This window comes from Bemisia tabaci, chromosome 10 (genome assembly GCF_918797505.1).
Source record: "Bemisia tabaci chromosome 10, PGI_BMITA_v3".
NCBI lineage: Eukaryota > Metazoa > Arthropoda > Insecta > Hemiptera > Aleyrodidae > Bemisia > Bemisia tabaci.
Window position 1 is genome coordinate 13,712,892 of NC_092802.1, and position 20,209 is coordinate 13,733,100.

General features: G+C 38.4%; 1 protein-coding gene across 1 annotated transcript in view; it reads left to right on the plus strand.

Moving 5' to 3' along the window:
- The first annotated feature begins 184 nt into the window (after positions 1-184).
- The window catches only part of LOC109044657 (nose resistant to fluoxetine protein 6), a 28,612-nt gene continuing 8,587 nt past the window's right edge, over positions 185-20,209 (plus strand). Inside the window, exons 1-9 of the mRNA XM_072304902.1 lie at positions 185-318; positions 2,485-2,727; positions 4,504-4,730; positions 5,504-5,721; positions 7,044-7,135; positions 8,502-8,695; positions 9,691-9,845; positions 15,179-15,350; positions 17,143-17,357. Of these exons, the coding sequence (XP_072161003.1) occupies positions 2,610-2,727; positions 4,504-4,730; positions 5,504-5,721; positions 7,044-7,135; positions 8,502-8,695; positions 9,691-9,845; positions 15,179-15,350; positions 17,143-17,357 (1,391 nt within the window). The 5' untranslated portion in view covers positions 185-318; positions 2,485-2,609. The remainder of the gene's footprint in view (positions 319-2,484; positions 2,728-4,503; positions 4,731-5,503; positions 5,722-7,043; positions 7,136-8,501; positions 8,696-9,690; positions 9,846-15,178; positions 15,351-17,142; positions 17,358-20,209) is intronic.

Sequence of the window (20,209 nt, forward strand, 5' to 3'; positions counted from 1 at the left end):
TACGAAGTCGGTAACATATCATTGACTGAAATGGAGGTAAAATAGCGTTACCAACTTGCAAGAATCATCGCGACTGGTGTTCCTCCTTTCCCGATAAAACATTCTTGTTCTCCGAATTAGCACTTTTCAATACTGCTTTGTCACTCTTTAAAAGCCAAACTGACCGTGGAGTAAGAGTGGTCATAAAACAAAGTCATATACGAACGGCTCAATCTTTTCCCATCTCTCAGTCAAGTGTCTACTACGCTCGGGGCTTTTGAGGGCTTGTCTCTCACTACCGGATGCGCTTAGATTGAGTCGATTACGTTCAAATCCGAGGTATGTCTGAAATTTCAGTCTGTAATTTGGTCTGCATATGCTTTGCCAGAGACTTTCTCATCTTGCTTTTCAACTTCCCACGGTATTGTGATTTTAATCGTAACAAAAAAACGCAAAAAAACTTTCCTTCGGCAAGATGTTGCAAATTCTTACTAAGGTTTCCTTTTTTGAAAAAAAATAATTTCCAAAATCTTGTGGTTTCAAGGAAAAAATTTCAGACATTTTGTTTTTACGAAAGCTACATCATAGATTTAAGACCCCCAGAGTTAGAGACCAAAAATTAATTCATGCCATAATGGGTTAAATTAATTGTTTAATCACAGTGAATTGCTCGGGATCTCTGGAATCCGCCCCTGATACTGACTCTTGATCTGCATCAAACTACTTTTTGTCAGAAAATTTTAAAAAAAAATTAACAATTGTCCATAACAATGGACAATTTACCAAACAAACAAGGCGCATTAGTGCAGTTTTTATTATTTCTGAAAAAAAGAGTTTAAAGTTCTGGATTTTACTCAGACCTATAAAGCTGTCCGGATACATTCAAAATTTACTTGTGTTTGTCTCATGCCTTCATGAACGCCTTCTAAAATTTTCAGCTCAGTTTAGCCACATTGAGGCCAGCAGTTGGGTTTAAAATGACGGTTAGGTCGCACTTATCCCGTGTTCTCTCTAAACCAAAAATGCACTTATCCCATTTGCTGTTTTCTCCGCGTAAAATGACTTCCAGACAAAATCGCTCGGTATTCTGACAGACCTTATCTCCAACCACAAAAAATCACGCACAACTCAATATTGACTAAAGTCTTGCTACTCAGCACACGATTTTACTTTTATTTCCATCCTTTCTTTTTACAACATGGAAAAACACGAAATGGTCCATATTTCTGTTTTCCCTTCGCCTTTTCTTCCTGTCTTTATCTACTGTGCTTTCAGTCAGGTCCAGTCGTTTTCTTGTATGTCACCTGTTGGAATACAAGCAAAACGAGCTATGGCACGCAGCTAAGGCGGCTAGGCTCTAATCTCTTGTTTCGAATTTCTATAACCGCACATATGTGCCTTGTCTCCCAAGCCCCTCATTTGAAGTTCAAGCAAAGTGTTTTTCTCGACTTAACATCCAAAATAAATCATTCAAGTTAATTTTAATACTAAATTTTAATTACCTTAACAAAGCGCACCAAACAACAAGTTCGCACCATTGAAATGAAAGTTCTAAGAATGATAGCAGGTTTTACACTTTATGGTCGGCAGACCAGCGAGTCCATCACTCATCAGCGATGTTCTTGGGGTGCAAGATGTAGCAAAGTGGACCAGTGTGAACAGAAGGATGTGGTTGGAGCACGTTGACCGAATGGATGAAGAGAGACTAGCGAACATTTGTATGACCGGACAACCCAAAGGGAAAATATTACCTGGAGAGATTAAGAACAGAGAAAATTAACCTAAGAGATGGGCACAAAGCTGGCTCTCTTCTCCTGAGGATGATTGTGATTTTATTGATATTTTTATTGAATTAACTGGTCCTTTATTTTTAATGATTTTTAGATTTTTAATATTATATAATTTATTGTGCTCGGTACTGGATGGGCTGACAAACAGGACTACGCCCTAGTCGTTGGTAAAATGAGAGGGATACTTACATAAATTCAATCATAAATTATGAAAAAAATATTTATTGATTCATTGGTGTCTTCTTAAGTTCATTAGATCCCCTCATGTCAATGAAAAATGTCTCTAAAATATCTGCAAGTAAAAGAGATACTCGAAGAAACTGCATCAGTCTTTATGACAGTTCTCCGTCTATGAGAATACTTGTGAAAAATGTTTAGCTATGCTGACGTCTTTTCCTAAGGGAGAAATCTGGTGAAATGACTGAATAAAGCTGGTAGATTCATTTTGAAGAGGCTAAACTTTTGTCATTCAAGAGAAAATCCATCAGCAAAGATGAGAGTGATATGTTTTTATCTTCTCTCATACTTTTCTGTCTAATGTGAAATTTTATACCGTAAGGAGAAAATAGAAGGAAGAAAAAACTTCATACGTCAAAAACGAACCAAAAAGTTGACCTTTTCACAATTTATTTAAGGCTCAATGGATACATTTCAGGCGTCAGCAAAAGTCAATGTTTACGGTGAAGTAATTATGCTTTTTACCTTTTGTATCCAGGGATATGATGAAACAATGGATAAGAACTTGTGTGCAATGTTTCATTCTTTGTGCAATATTAAACGGAAAATGTCTTGCCGAGGATATTACCATCAAGAGTGGTCCCAAATCGACGTGGATTTCAGATGTTATTGGAAAAGCTTTCAAACTTCAGGCCTCAGTCACAGGCGAACCAGTTATGCAACCAACAAATCGATTCTTACGAAAAAAGTCTGCAAAACTTAACCCTGTGGGCTCTTCAAAGTGAGTGCGAGTCTGCTTTTAGTTATCCTGATATATTAAGACCCAATTTTGCGGGAGAAACCGAATACATTTTATGGCTACAAAAACACCAAGAGCCCGTTCCAGATAACTGGTCCATTTTTGCGTACGTTCAAAATAGAGAATTTAATTTTGCACGCCCACGGGCCGTTTTTTTGAACGTGAGAATCCGTGTTATATCATCGTAATTCCGTCTATTTTAGTGTATCAACCATTCTCTTTTTCTTTCTTCTTTCTATGTAACAAAAACGGGGAAAAAGTTGTCGAACTCTTAGCTAGTCTTAGGCTTATTTTTTGTCAAGGGTAAAGTTAGAAATTTAACTCCTGATGACGTGTAATCGGGGTCCTTTTTCAACTTTCCAAGCATTACTAGGAGCGGTGGCGACCCCATCAAGCCTATAGAGATCTCCAACAACAGAGAATGGGAGTCGCTTCTGTATCTTACACGAACCTGTTCAACTTTTGCGTTTATAAAATACATTCACCATCATACTGTCTATCACAAAAGCAGTTCAACCATCTTCAAACGTGAATATCACTTCTTTCTTTTGTTAAAACGCTGTAAAGGAAGATCTCTAGGCCGCCGTTCTTTCTTGCGAATAAGCTTGGTACCGCACTGCTGTGAAAGCCAGGACAGCCGACCTCAGGCCGACCTCAGCCAGGACCTCATGTATAAAAATCGGCCGAATAGGGGAGAAGTTACAGTTCGAATTCCGAAGAGATGAACAGAAACTCGATTTTTCTACGTAGGAAACATAAGAAATCTGAATCTAAAAGTAAAATCATTTACCTCAGAATTTTACTGGCAATTGAATTATGTAACAAAGCAAAAATTGGGGCATGATTACATAAATATTGCACTTTTTCAAGGGCTTCTGTGTGAGAATTTTGCCCTGAACGCAAAAGTAGAATAACAGCCATATACCCCATAGGATACACTATGTGTGCCTGCTCGAGTTTAAATTGAATCGACGCATGCAAAAACGTCCGATGTCCAAGACAGTGTTTCAGAATTTGAGTGGACAGTTTTGTTGTAACTTAACGACACAAGATGGTTCAAGACGTTGAAAATGTAGAGCAATTTTATAAATAATCCCCTAAGTGTAATTAAACGTTTACAAAAGAGTTCGATCCTATTCATCAGTGTCGTGGGACAAAAGAAACCCACCGCAATTATGAAACCCTGTATTGGACAACGGACGTTTTCGCATACTTCGATCCAATTGTTTCATCTGCCACATTTTAAAAACTCCTCAGATTCTTGGACTGAAAAATTGTTTTGCGTGTAATTAGCATGCACTGAAAAAAAATTCTCGGCGTTTTTACCAAGGTCCGTTGGTACCTTTATACCATCTCACTTTTTTTACCAATTATTGGTAATTTTACCAAGACAGACTAGGAAGCTTACCTAAAAACCGGTATTTTTACTGTTTTTTTTTCAGGTAAGAATACCACTTTTATTGGTAATCAATTCCCGGTAACTTTGCCATTTTATCTCGGTAATTCTACCACAATCGATAAAAAATATTGGCGTTTTTACCAAGGCCCAGTAAAATTACCAATTCCATAAATGGTAATTTTACCAAGAAAAAACCAGGATCAAATAGAACCCTGAATTCTTGGTAATTTTACCCTTTTTTAGTAAATACACTGAGATTTTTTTTTCAGCGTGCATTTCCTTACTCTCTCAAAGAGAGACCTCATTCATGAACTTCGGCAGAGGAAAGAAGTTACCGAACGTTTGTCTCTGTTTCCTAGTGAGAGAGGCTTCGGCCATGTCCACATCAGGGGTGCTAGTCGGACAACGCTTCCACTTGGGTCATTATGACGAATGTGTCGCTATCAAGCACGCTAAACTGGCGGGTCGCTACTGCTTGGCGTACCTAAAAGTCTCTCCCTCTCCGGCGAAGTACCCTGCGTTTTACACCGAACCACTGAGAACAGTAGAGCCACCTCCAGACGCCAATGCTTGGGACACGTTGAAGGTAAAATTCAAAGATACTGACTGCGGAATTAGACGCAGTTAAGCCAATGGCGAAAACATAATTTTGGCGTGTACTGTGCGTAAATATTGGATTTTTACGACTCATGAATCTCGCATTCAAAAAGCAACGAGTTGCAATGTTTTATTATGTAATTTGAAACATGTAATTGTCACTGTTTTTATGCGACGTCATCGTCAAGGCTGGCCTGATCGGAATCACGAGACTAGTCCGCTACAGCAGTCCGAGACTGAGATCAAATATGCTGCAGAGGAGTCCTATTTGTTGCATTATGCTTAGTTTTTCTTCCTGGTTTTAGTGGTTGGAAAAAAAGTCTCCTTTTCAGGAATGAGGTTAAGAAAAGTTGAACATTTATAAGGTGTAGTTCGCTCCTTAGAAGATAGGCTGGTGGGACTTCAAATGAAAGGCTTTAATGATAAACAGTGTTAAAAAATCTATAAGAATCACCATAGTGTGGAATTAATTAATCTGCTCGAGGATACGTAGCAAGAGTAAGATGCTTTTTTAGACTCCATCAGCATTTTGAATAATTTCTCAAACTGTAAGAAAATACGGCAGAAATACCGAGATTCACGTTTTTGGCACTAAGAATTGACACTTCATTACGAGATACGTATTTTTGCAATGAGTGTTTTAAACCGGTTGTTGGTGGATTTTGATCATTTAAAGACTGAAAAAATAGTTTCACGCTTACAATCCCTGATCAGATAAGCTTTGGATTGGCTTTCGAACCATAGGCCCCTGAATTGTTACAGCCGAACAGCAACTGGTTTCGGATGAACCGGACCGACCTGTTTATGGCGCTCTGCGTACCGGGGGCGTGTTCACGTCAAGACGTTGAAGAGACGCTAAACGCGACGTTCGCCGACGTGACGCAGGAGCACGGCATCAACGTCAAAATCCAAATGCACGACGACCTTTGCACCTCCAGTTTGGACGACGAGCCGATGTCCTTTGCCGCCAAAAGTCTATTGTAAGTCACGCTGTCGTTGTTCTTCTTCTTATTCTATTTAACCCGGCTATCAATCCCTTTGGAGATATCCGGTTTCAGTTCACGCAAAATGAGCAAGAAGAATTTAAAAAAAAATAACGAAGTAGGAGATAAAACACATTTAAAATCTTAGAGACTAGGAAAAAAGAATGGTGAGAGATTCCTGATTTTGCTTAATCTTGGAAGAGACAGAAGAGAAGTTCTGCGCTGCGTGCTGATCATTGAAATTGATACACAAAGCGATACAGACAAAGAAGACATAGGGAGTATGGAGCGATCCTATTGGTTGCAATTGGTGCTTCTTACAGACTGAGGGAGAAAACGATGAACTAACTGGACCGCGTTAAACAGAAAGGAACCAAGCCACATCAGCTATTGTCAAATTTAACAGAGGAATTTGATTTTTTACGAGAGAACGTTTGTGCGGATTCCTTTGAAAATGTTAAAGAATTTGCTTTGTATTATGGAGAAAATTCATAGAAATTTGCACAAAAATCCGCATAACCGTTTTCATGTAAAAAATTAAATTGCCCGATTAAATTTGACAATAGCTGATGTGGCTTGGTTCCTTTCTGTTTAACGCGGTCCAACTGTCGGGTCTCTTGCCGGTTGCCGTTAGTCGCAGTCTATTACTTACCTTCTTTGTCCATCACAATCACCCGCTTCCACCAATAGGATCCGACCATACCCCTTTTGTCTTCTTTGTCTATAGCGTAGTTCATCCATTTCAACAGTCGGGAGACTGCGGGAGAAAACTAGGCGTTTACCTAGAAATGACCAAGTCATCTATTAGGGGGGCTTTTGGGGGACAGAGGGCTGTGCTGCCGTGCTAAGGAAGAACGCCGTATAAAAATACAAGAGTTGCCAAATTTCCTTCAATAAAATGTTTATTTTTGAGGAAAGTTAGGAATATTTTTACTCGAAATTTTCAGAATCTTTAGGTAAAATTGCGAACTAAACTATTTGAAAAATTGGAATGAAAATATTCATACGTTGACCAGGAAATTCGTGTTTTATTTGGAGAAATTTGGCAACGCCTGGAGGCTCATACGGCATTTTTCCTTAGCACGGTAGTGTAGTGGTTAGGCATCGAAGATCGCCAGAGAACGCTGTGAAAACGGCTCGTTAAATACTTAGGAAGGAGTTTCTCTCAGGGTAAAATTAGTTCCAGTTGTTCAGAACCGATAGATTCGAATAAACTGTGCTTGTAATTCTGTACTTGCAAGTTACCTTTCGAGGTGTTTCGACTCTTTTCACTAAATTTCTCTGAGAATTCTAATGCCTCCTTTTTTATATAAAATTAGATGCATTCTCTTGATTTTGAGCGCATTTAGTCTTCTGGCTACACTCTATCAATTGTCTCGATGGAATACGATCTCAGAGTCCCACAAAAAAGGTAACATTTTTCTTTTTCTTTTTTATATCTAACTTCTCTCAGTGGTCAATTATTGAAATGTATGGACAAAGAGATAGACAAAGAAGTTAAAAGTAAAAAAGAAGCGATCCTATTGCTCGAGACGGGTGGTTATTTTGGAGTAAAAGGGGGAAAAAGATGGACTAACTATGGGAGTTTCTCGAGGGTTACCGTTAGATAGTCCATTACTTACTTCCTTTTATCCATTGCAAACACCCGCATCCAAGAATAGGATGGCATCATTTTCTCCTTGTCCTCTTCATAGTTTTGTTTATCAATGTCAATGATCAGCCCGCTAGGATTCATCTCCTTTTTGATAAAGTTTAACAAAACCGTTCCAAGTTGCATTTTTGAACAAAAAAAAGTTTTTTGAGGTTTCATTCAACCGTGAGACGCGATGTTAAGGACATAGCGTAAAGACATTTTTTTTACGGTCAGAATATTTTTTTTTTTTTTTAATTTTGACGAAAGAAATTTGATGACGGTTAAATTCAAAACTTTTATTCCTAATTCATTTTTCCAAAACACGGCCTGGTGCGTTTTTTTTTCGAACTGTCCAAACTCTCCAAACTCCCGACTTTCGAAAATTTCTCATTCTGATCCAGTCATCATGGTATCGAATCGCTCTCGATTTCAGAATTTCTAGGGGGCTTCACTTCCTGACCGCTGCGCGGCTCAACCCCCAGAGGGCGCTTCGTGCCTCCTAAGGTCCGCTTCGCGGACCCCTCGTGGGTTAATCTGAATAGAGAGGGCTCAACTAGAGACTATATTCTATCGATTGTTGAAGGCGATTTTTCAAACTATGAGGGAGATGGAATATAAAAATTAATAATTTATCCTTAAAATAATTGAAGAAATCAATAATACTCGTATTTTACGAAAATAATAAGGCAAACATTTTCATAAACAGTGATTCACGATGAAATAAATACTCGGGATTATCGAGGGAGTCAATAATAATGATACTTAACCATGAGAATGGAAACAATTCTATGAGGATGATTTGAAGACTCACTGAAAAAATGCCCAGAGGGAGCAGGGCGGGGGGGGGGGGGTGTTAAGGAAGGAGTACCGGACACGCCCAGCGTTACATCCCGTTATGCGTTATGCGAAACTTTTATCTTTTTATACAGAGAAATATTTAGCGTGTTATAATACTCTGATTCAGAGAAATTATACGTTCTTGGAAGTTTTGTTAGGAAATGAAGTGAAATGAATTATAAAATATACGAGTACTAAAAAAGAAAGCAGCCTCGACAAAATTCAAGGTCTGCTTCTCTCAAAGGGTAGTTAATAAATATTTTGATGATATTTCTAGCTTATATTTTCTTTTTCTTTGATTTTACAGGTGCTTTCTTGGACAGAATAATAATGAGCTTCTCCATGGCTACGAACCTCGGAAAAATATTCCCCGAAACAAACGACGAACACATGGTTATCTTAGATATGTTTAAAGTTACCGCGGCGTTCGGGGTTATTCTTGGACACCGACTTGCCGGTATTCTTTTCTACATGGTTTTCAATGTCTCTTTCTTCGAATCGGTATGTATAAAAAAAGTTTGACAACACGTCTGACCATAAAAGCCACACCCTTTCTTTTCAAAAACCTAACTTCTCATAAAATGCCTCTCGTTCTTAATCTCGCCCATCCTCCTGCTCATTGCAACCCTTCTTAGCTCTACGCATTTACACGTGAGCGACTTTTATCCATCGATGTTGTTTTTTGTCCGACCGACTATCGTGATTTACACGTTTCTAGAGAGCACTCGAGCACTAGTTCCCTGGGAAGAGGGGGGTGGTTAAAAGCTTTACCTCATGAAATCTACATAAAATTATGTGAACCATCTAAAATGGCGATATTGCACACCTAAATAGCAGAAGCAGTAAGCACCACCAGGGAATGCTAACATTTGCAATAGAACATACAACGAAAATATTTTACCCAACGTCTTGCTACACTGTCTTGCACCTCTTGAAAGTTTTGTTATTTAAATTAAAAAACCGTTACCGGTTAATAATCGTTGTCATCCTCCAAATCTGCCACTTTCTCCCTTCTTTTCGTGGTGTAAAATCAAGTCTCGGAGGTCACATGAATTTTTCCCACGACAATTTACATACCTCACTAATGTTTCATTAGCAATCCCACATTTTGAAATAATGAGTTTGAATACGTCAATAGGCACCTATCTCAATACATTTTTTTTCCTTTCTACAGCAAAAGATAAAAGACACCAGAGCATGTTAATATTTACAATGGAGCTCAAAATGAGGATATTTTACCGTGCTTGTTAAAGTACATTATCGTCCGTCTTACTGGACGTTTCCTCATTCAAATCTATGAGTAATTACTCCAAAAATTGTCGCTTCTAGAAATCTATCGTTGCCTGGTAAAAAATCTGATTCCGGAGCCCACGTGTATTCCCCCCCCCCCCTTCATTTATTTTTACTGATATTTCATTCGTCATATTTTCTGTTGATAAAATAAGTCTAAATTTTGAAAGGTGCACTGAATCAATACAATACTTTTCTTCCTACAGCAAGTGAAAAAAGACCTACCCCTCTTCATGCCAACACTGATAGTTGACTCTTTCTTCATCGTCGCTGGATTTCTCACTTTCCAAAGCTGCTACGAACCAGTTAGAAAGCAGGGCTTAAAGGTGATTCCTCTCATGATATTCAATCGTTGGCTCAGGTAAAGATAGAAAAACTTCCATTCGAATTAACCCGGTACCAGCATAGCTTTTAAACTTGCTGGAAAAAGTGCAGAGTGACTAAGTGCATCATAATTAATTTTAAAATTTTAAGCAAAACATCACTAGAGAATTCCATGTATGTGAACCAAAATTTAAAAAAAATGTATTAAAAGTTATTTTTTCACGCTTAAAAAATGCATTGCTTCTCACCATCTGTAGTTGTTAAAACTAAGATGACCTATTCCTAAAATAACTTTAAAATATTAGAATTTTTAAGTCGAGATCATTCTTTCATTCAATTATTCAAACGTCATTGGGTTGAATTAAACGCAGTGGGACGCTCAATGAAACATTCATTGGAGGTCTATCACATCACAACGTTCCACCAGGGATAGATGTAAAGGAAACCCCACGACTCCAAAAAGGAGCACTTATTTATGACGAGGTTCTTTGCTCCATCCATTATAATTTTTTATATAGAATGTCAAACAACAAACAGTGCAAACAAGGCTAAAAACAGGCGTCGGTGGCTCAGGTAATGACAAAAACACTTTAATTCGAATTAACCTGGTATTCTATCAACTTCTGAACTCGCCGCCAGATGAGTGCAGAGTAACACAACTGCATGATATTTAATTTTGAAAATTACGTCAAACACTCCTCCAGAAAAAAATGAACCATGACTAAAAATGAGTTGCTGTTTTCTTTATCAAGCAAGAGAAAGCGCACTGCCCCTCGCCCTCCGTGGCTGTTAAAATCAGTGGCGGGGCGTGAAGAATCGATTATTATCGATATTTCCCCGTTTGAAGCTATGGTAAATAATCGGCTATTAAGGCATTCGTTTCGAATACTCTGTTTATCGATCTTTTTCCATTGGTTTAAATAGCGGATCAATCGATTTATCGTAATGCACGCCACACCACTGGTTAAAATGAGGGTGATTTGCTCATAAAGCAACTTTAAAATATTTACATTTTAAATGGGCTCATTTTTAAAATCAATTTTGTGGAAATTTTGGGCAGGACAAGTAGTGGCAGAGACTTTCATGCTATTCCGAGTACCTCAGTCAATATGACCAATGTCATAAAGTCATGTTGATTAGATACAACTATTTCTACTCCCCAGGCGGACGGGTTGAGTATGAAAATATTGAAGGCGCTCTGGTCACTCAAGTCCATGAAGCAGCGCATGCGGCAGTGTGTGGCGTGGTGCGTCACCGAGTGGATCGATTCAATAGGAAAGGTCGGACATAATTTGGAAACATTAAAAGCTTATAACTCCGTCTATACAAAACATTGGGGTTTTAAAAGTGGTTCCATTGGTTTCCTCATGAATTTTGCTTCTGGAAGCCGGAGCACCTCTTATAATTTAAAATATGACGGAAAAAACCTCAAAATTTGCAATTGTAGTCAATAATTTCATGTCCGACCTCTCTAATTGACTCGATCCACTGTGCACTAGAACGAAATAAGTGGCAATATGCAGTTCTTACATATTAATCAAGGAGAAAGGACATGGAAAGAATATGTTCTTACCATTGTCACACATCCAGATATATTTCATCGCCTCACCAAGTGTTGACAACGTGTTGCTGCGAGCAATGCTTCATGGGCTAGAATAACCAGAGCGCCTTCAATTTTTAGTACGCAACAAGGGTGTCCTTAGAGCACGAATATCTGCATCAAGGCGTTATTACCTATATCATTCTGCTCTGCTCGAGTATCAATACTGAAGCGTTAAGGAAAAACCTCGCACGAATCTCCAAGCGCGGTTGCAAATTTCCTCCGAGTAACTACGAATTTCCAGGAAAACTCACGTACTCTGAATTTTTAAAATTTCAAAAATTTTCCTCGAAATTTAATCCAATGATCCTGAAAACTTCGAGAAAATATAATCATGACTTCCTGAGAAAATAATACTTTATCTTAAAAAAAAATTGGCAACGTCTAGATCCTCACTCGACGTTTTGCTGTCGCGACCAACTTGCGAGGTGGCAGCCAGGAATGGCACGCGTGACTCAGAATAGCACTTTTCAAGGTAAAACATGGAAATTTTGCAGCGTTGTATTGCCTAAACGAGCTTTAAACTCAAACTGGAACTTTCATTGGAGGACTTTTTATCATGAAGTTTCACCAGGGATAGGTTTCAAGAAAATCACCACGCTTACAAAAAAGGGTTTGTTCTTGACGGGCTCTTCGGTTTATATAATTTTTTTTTTTTTGGCGCGTATACGTAGTATACCGCCTTTGCGATCGTTTCGACCCCCCACTCGATACAATAACCGAGTCCCTTAGTTCCTTACCGAAAAGTGACTACCGCGAACGTCTGAGATTTTCCAAAGCGTGTAAAAAGTTTATTTATCCGTCAATAATTATGATTTAAAGTTGTTTCTCATTCTAGGGCACTCTAGTTTATGTGCAGTGAATACCAAGAGTCTACGTTACTTGGTTTTTTTAAAAAAAACCCTAAGAATGCGACGCGCTGATTTAAAATATGCATATATAAGCGGAAGCAAGCGAACTGATTCGAGGATGGCTGACCAGTTCGGCACTCCTTGAATGAGAATTTCACTCACTCCGTTTCGTTCAAAACGTTGCTTTGACAGATCTCCACTACCCTGTCACGCTTTTCAAAATTTGGTACCCCAGCTCTGATAGCCACGGCCGTAAGTGATAGCCGTAAGTGCAATCTGTGATGAGCCTCGAGACTCATTAGACCATTTGCTAAACGTGGTTCATACAGGAAACTACTTGCACTTATAAAAATCTACCTACCCCTCTCTTCCCCGCGCGCCTAGCCCCTGCGTCGGCGACAATGGCCTGCCAGAAAAAGGCGGTCGCCGCGCGCCGAGAACCCGACCCTATTAATTACGCTTTATTAACCATTTCACCGTCACGCTAGGATTCGTCCAATTTTCAAAAAAATTGTTTCGCGTGTACTTAGCAATTTTGGCGGCTCTGGTGCTTGCACTAGAGCTGCTATTCCGGACGGTCCCAGCTGGGGAGTATCATTGGACCATGTTACATTGGAGAGACCGCGCGTTGGTTAATGGGAATCGGCGCCATTTTCTGCTGTTTAGGGGGGACTGCTTTTATTTTAATTGATATCTTTTTCCTGTGAGCGAATGCTATGTTGTGTAGTGTATTTTTGGAATCATGGTGATACTGTCAATAATTCAAAACGGGTCTGTGCTTTAATCTCGCACTGGAAAAAATGTACTTTACGTTTAAAATTTGAAAATTCAAATCTATAAGTTTTCGCGCTTTTTTCGAAGAATGCCGTGGTTGGAGCTTCCTAGTCATACTACTTGACATCAGCTGATAGCAAACAAAGGTTACCAAGGAAACCGTAAACGCGTAACAACTACGGTCGCCAGAGCCGCTTTCCGACGCGAATGCGTTGGAGCTTCCTGCTTGTTTTTCTTACTCTCCGTTAAAACACGAATTAAAAGAGGTCTCATTCATAAAAATCGGCCGAATAGAAGAGAAGTTACAGTATTCGAAATCTGAAGAAATCAACAAAACCTCGAATTCTCCAAACAAAAAATGAAATGAAGGGGGAAAAAAGAAATGTATAAATTACAATTAGATAAAATTGGCCTCAGAATTTGACAAGCAATTCCATGATATAACGGAGAAAAAATTGGGAGTAATTACAAAAAATTCGCCTCTTGCGAGGGGCTTCCTTGTAAGAATTTTGACCTGAAGACAAGGGTCGAATAGCAACAGTACTCCATACAAAACACAGTGTGCCTCAACGAGTTAAACATGTTTTATATATCCAAATCGAAAATTTTCTATATTTTTAACTACAGTGTCTCTTGAGTCGTTTAAGCAAAAAAAAAATCCGTCGAGATTCGGGAACGTAAAAGCGCTTTAAAAGTATTCTGGGACTAATAGCTAAATCACCCGTAGTAAATCCCGTTATATTATTAAAAAGAAATTGACTCCGTAGTTTAATTTTTTAGTTTCTTAAATACGATTATTTTAAGCACTCAAACATTTATACCACCAGTTTTAGCCATGAGGTGATTTCCTGAGAGCCGATAATATCACGAATTTCTCATAGAACCCTTCAAAAATGGCTTGCTTTTTGGGCAGTCGATTCGGCATCGAACCGGGGTTTAAAGGGAAGCTGATAATATAACACAAACCTTTGCTCTGAGAAAAATTTTGAGATAGACATGGATTCTGTTCAGCATATCGATGCATAAGCATTTTCACACGTAGAATCTAATTTTCACGTCAGGGAGTGGACATATTTTGATTTTTTCGATTTTATACGGAAAATTAATAGTTCTTCGGGATTGAAATTACTTGTAATTGTTTCTTGAAAAATAAAGGGACCCAAAATGACTATAGCATATTGACTTTTACATATGTGCACTCACGAAATTGATTCGTAAATTCAACGAGTGGGTACATCGACCTGGTATATCAAGTTTCTGCGATATTTTACGGCAAATCGGTAGATTTTCGGGATGTAGATTTCTTACTTTCAATTCATGAATGAATAAAGCATGGACATGGTTGAACTGCTTTCCATGGAAAGACGTTTAAAGTAACAAAATCAAGACATATTTAAAGCAATTGCATTTATATCGAGTCAATTTCTTTTCAAAAATATAATGGGATTTATAATGCCGGTGATTTGGGTATTTTAGCCCCAAAATACCTTTAAATCGACTTTATCTTCTAGGAGTTCGATAGAATTTTTCCTTTGTTCGCTTAAATTATTCCGCAGCACTTTTCTTCAAGAAACTGATAAGATTTTGCTTCAGGCAGATCAAAAAACTTAAATTCGTTCGAATAGCTTTCTACATTCACAATATACGGTCTCGTCAAAGTGCGTCGTTGAAGTGTTGGATCGTATGAATTTTCTTTTTGTGCTACTTGCCTATTTTGAAATCTCTGTAAATAAAAACTAAAGGGGTTGATATGTGCGAGTTAATGACGCGCCTTATCAACACATTGTGTTGGAGTTCACTGCTTATTTTTTTTAATTTATTTATTTTTTTTTGTGTCTTGTGGAGATAAAGAATCTGCAAAAATATACCAAACTTTAGCCGACTGTCACCAACCCCATAGAGGTTTCGTGTATCTCACAAGACATAGGTCGACCCGATATGAGGGTAGTGCGCTGCCAGCTAAAAGATATTTAATTTTTGAGTTATAAAGCATGATGGTTATATTTCCGTCCATCGTTGCTTTAATGAAAGACTACACCAACAACTAGTCTAGCAGAGGAAGAAAATAAGATCAGCTTGCTTCATTTTAAATTCATAAACAATTCAATACACTATTGACAATGAGTCTTCAATGAATATTCACAGACTCATGCCCTCATTCATGATGCTCGTCGCGGTCACTGGTTTGCTCTTCCCATACATGAGTGATGGTCCTGCATGGAAGTTCTTCAGCCACCCAATTGCCGAGAGCTGCCAAAATACTTGGTGGCACTACCTACTTACCATCAACAATTTGTACTCTATCGATGATCCGGCAGTAAGTTTTTTATATATACACTGTTAAAAATCAATGATTTACTCTTAGTGAATAGCCGGCGTGAAAAAAAAATCCAGCGCGAATTTCGTGCAGTGCTCTGAGAGAATAGATCAGAGCGTACATATTACCAACGACGGACGAATTATTTGATGTACCTCAAATAGCGTGAATCCAGGCTCCCTTGGTACAAGTGCCGAATGGCAAAGTGGTAGCGCACTCGTCTATCACAAAGATTACTAAGGACTCCAGATACAGCACGCCGTATACTTACCGTAGGAAAGAAGCGGCTCCCCAGTCGCCTGCAGTGCCAGGGTAGGCAACCTGTGTAGCGGTATGCCATACTTTAGCCCACCTTAATGGAAGTGCATGGGATATTGCACTTCGAATGTGCAGATTATGAACGGCAAATTGCGAAAATTGTTCATCTTAGTCACTAGTCATGGTAAATGGACTCAGAAAATTGAGCAGAGATATTTGCATTAATTTTTTTTTTTTTTTTTGGTTTTTTCGGCACTTTTCGGCATTTTTTAACGATTTAAAACATAAGAAAATTTAATACAGTGAATCTTTAACCAAACTTAGCACAGCACGGCGAAACCGGTCAAACGCACGGCAAATTCGTTAGCTCGAAGTATGGCATACCGCTAAACAGGTTGCCTACCCTGGAGCTGCAGGGGACTAGGGGGCCGTTTTTTATTCCAATGCGGTATCTGGAGTCCTTAGTAATCTTTGGTCTATCACCGCCGCGACTCGTGTTCAAATCCATGCTGCGGCAGTTCCGTTTTACGTTTGCCCTGTCAGATTTTCACTCCCGGCAGGGCGCGAAATTCGCGCCGAACTTATTTCGCGCTGAATCCATATATAAGCCGCCTATATCGAGCCTATATCAACATAATTTCTGTGATGTCATTTCAACATGGCGGTTAATGCTACTTCGACATTTCCTTTTTTTTGAGTGAAAAGGTTAGCACTCAGAGTAAGAGGTGGTCAAATAGCAACTGAGTGAGCGTGAATTTCGCGCCGGGATTTTTAACAGTGAGAGCAGATAGGAATGGATAAAATCACTTTTCCCAACATTTGGAGAACTGCAGAGAACAACACCTTTTTTTTTTTTTTTTTTTTTTTTTTTTTTTTTTTTTTTTTTTTTTTTTTAACATGGAATGGTTTCAGCTTAAGCTTAAATTACAGCCCAGGATTAGTAATATTACACCTGATTATTTAAAAAGTCGAAGTTAATCTTATAGTTGGATTCACTTGAGGGGAGAATGGATGTGTAACCCTTCTGAGCCTATAACCATTTAAACCTCAATGATTCGCCCATATCTGCAGATTTTCTCGTTTGATAATAACCTTCATATTTTTAACTATAAAAATTTACTTAAAGGACACAGTTAATGTGAAAAGCGGCAGATTATCAAGGTTTCGATTCAGACCTTCCAAAAAATCCATTTTTTCTATGGCCTTAGTCCATTATTTGAAAATTTCCAACATTTTTAAGGGGAAATTTTCTCCAAAAATCTCGACAAATTTTTTTGTCGATTTATTTGTATTTATGTAAATGCGGCTCAAAAAACACTGTTTATCGATATAAAAGTTTTATCAAAAGGTTTCCTTGCATCGATTTAGCTCTAAATGAAAATAGAACAAAATCGCATTAAGTGGGAGCCGAGGGAAAGAAATTTGAAATTGTATTTTTCCGAAGAAAAACCCAGTGTTAAATTTTTTAAATGATTTTAAAATTCAACTGTTTTTTGCAAGAAAAGTTCTCAAAGCCGTACGTTTTTTCTAACAGAACTATAATGTGCGGGATGGTTGGCTATGCGCTCCTCATACATGGTACATAGCCTGCGAGTTGCAAATGTTTCCTGTAGGTGTCCTGATCGTTTACCTGTTTACGAAGAACCAGGGTCTTAAATTCGCTCTAGCAGTCCTTGTGAGTGCACTTGCGATTCCGTTTTTCATAATCTACTTCCAACGAGTGGACGCAGTTTTTAAACTGGACCCAAGGTAAAGAAAAACTGTTTGTTTAGTTGCATTATTCTTTTCATTTTGAAAATTAAAGCAAATTTTCCCAAAAATGTTGATGAATTAAACTATTTCAGGTATGTAAATGCTCCCGGAAAAAGGATTTCATTTTCAGAACGGTCGCAATGATGTTTTTTTTCTGCATGGATGATCGGTGAAAGAACATGTTGACATAAGCATCTGTCATAAGATCAAACTAAAAGTTGAGCCCAAAGCATAAGCCATGACGTCATTGGTGCAAAAAGTAAATACTGAAGACAGACGCGGTGTTTTGACGGTGATTGCAAATCACAACAAGTTGGTTTTTGCAATCGCTAGCGATAGCAATATTCGTCATGGGAACTTTAGCTTCTGGGATATGAAAATTTTAAGGTACAGTTCGTTTGCAGTATCTTCAGAATTGAAGGGACTATGTAATTTTGTGTCAACATCTCTTTTTTAACATTTTTAATTTTTTTTTCTTTGCATACAAGAAAGCTGTTATTTACCAATTATTTATTTTCGTTGGATTATACATGGTTTTCGGAAGTTAACGCATTTAACTTTCAGTTTCGCTTTTTCGGCGTAAAGTATGATATTTTTACTCTACACATATGCCCGAATACGCATCATAAGTGACCTATGTGCCTCCTAAGTTGCCGTTTTTTCATTCAAATAAATGTAACTAAAATGTTCGATGTGCACTATACTACTTTTATGTCATTGCTTTATTTATTTTTGAAAAAAGAAAATACCATCATGAATTTGGGCGAACAGAGAAAATATACATCAATATTTGGATCAACATCTCCCTGATTATATAACGGATGAATATATCAGTATTTCTGTATTAAAAAACTTAGCTTTTGTCTTCAGAGATACACTGATTCTAGTCCAAGTCAATTTGTTTTATTGAAAAGACAAAAAAACAAAAAAAAAAAAAAAAAAACAACTGAAATGTTAGACATACTATTTTCATGTCTTTCTATTTGTATCAATAGGTACATCTTGCTTAACTTACGAACGTTGAATGCAAATAAACTTTATTGAAAAAAAGAAAATAACGTCATTAATTTGGGGAAACATGTGGCTGATTATATGAAGGAGGTATATTCCAGTATTTTTGTTTAACATATTAACTCACGAGAAAATGTTCGTACATTTATCATCTAGTATTAATTATTTTTTGATGATTGGTCTAAAACATTTAATACAACCATTAAAAATTAACTCCCATCGCCGGGTATCGAACTCCCGATCACCTATTGCCCGCACCTTAACAAAAAAATGGGGCGCCTCAGTCAACTAGGCTACCACAGATCCACGGCCGACCGAACAAAAATAGCATTTAAAAGACTCGGACGATGGGCGGGACTTATCACAAGAGTTGTCCTTGAGCGATTCGCGTCTTCGATATGAGAGAAACGAGCTAAGCGCCTTTCTCTGTGAGACATTGTTTGCCTATGCTATCATGTGTCTCGAGGTTCATCCCATATGCATTCCGATCGCGGCAGTTGAGCTAAGGCAATATTTGCGTATCCATGAATTAAATCAATCAATCGAGGTCTGATTTTGACTTATTTGTCCGTACCGAGTCCTCCAGAGCAATTTTCCTCCTTGTACGATGGTTATTTTGTCTTTATTTCTATTTGTAAAATTTGAGGTGGGATAATGGCGGCTTCTCAAGAGCAACGAGGTAGGCGATCTTTTGCACCAACGAACAGAAAACTGATGGCGAAAAGTAACCAATCGGAACCTCCCAAAAAAAAGAATTTGCCTAAAAACGGAACTTCGTGGTTCTGCGCAGATTGACCAGTCAGACACGACATCTCAAAGTGGAAAAAAACTCGCTGAAAGCGAATTTTAGCAATCAACACAACTTGACGTAGAGACCTGATTGGCTAAAAAATACAACGGTTTTTGATACATCGGAAAATCAACCAAAAATCGGAGACTGGGCGAAACGCTCAAGGTCGCAGAGGTATAGGGAATCCCATAGCGAAAGCAACGGAACGATTCTAATATCATGGGGAACTCCGTTCCCATGACAATAGACAGCAATCGGATATTGCAATTCGTTTAATTAGAAGCGTATGCAACATTACGTGACATTACGCGTATGCATATGCAACACGGAGCTAACAACTCTACACACTTTTAGGTTAACGCCAGCCACCAGGATTCGAGTAATTCGATGCGTTCGGGACTGTTTGCACTTTGACAGACACATATTCAAAAGGTCCATACGGTGAATGCTCCCCAACATCCGAACGGAGGGTATGGATTCGATCGACATGAATCGATCGAAAAATGAAAACGTGAATCGATCGACAAATTGTTGAGAAACCGGTGTCGATTCGATCGACATGAATCGATCGAAAAATGAAAACGTCTTCTTCTGGGATTGTATTTTCTTTTTTCTGTGTGTATCGATCGACATGAATCAATCGACACCGATTCAATCGATAGTTAATTTAAAAACACCCGTATCAATTCGATCGACATGAATGGATCAAAAAATGAAAACGTGAATCGATCAACGTGAATCGATCGACACCGATTCGATCGACAACCGTGAATCGAGCGACAAACCTGTGAATCGATCGACAAATCCGTGAGTCGATCGACAAATCCGTGAATCGATCGACAAAAGCCATGAATCGATCGAAAAAAGCCGTGAATCAATCGACAAACCCGTGATTGGATCGACAAACCCGTGAATGGATCGACAAACCCGTAAGTCGATCGGCAATCCGTGAGTCGATCGACTAATCCGTGAGTCGATCGACTAATCCGTGAGTCGATCGACTAATCCGTGAGTCGATCGACAAATCCATGAGTCGATCGAATTTTGT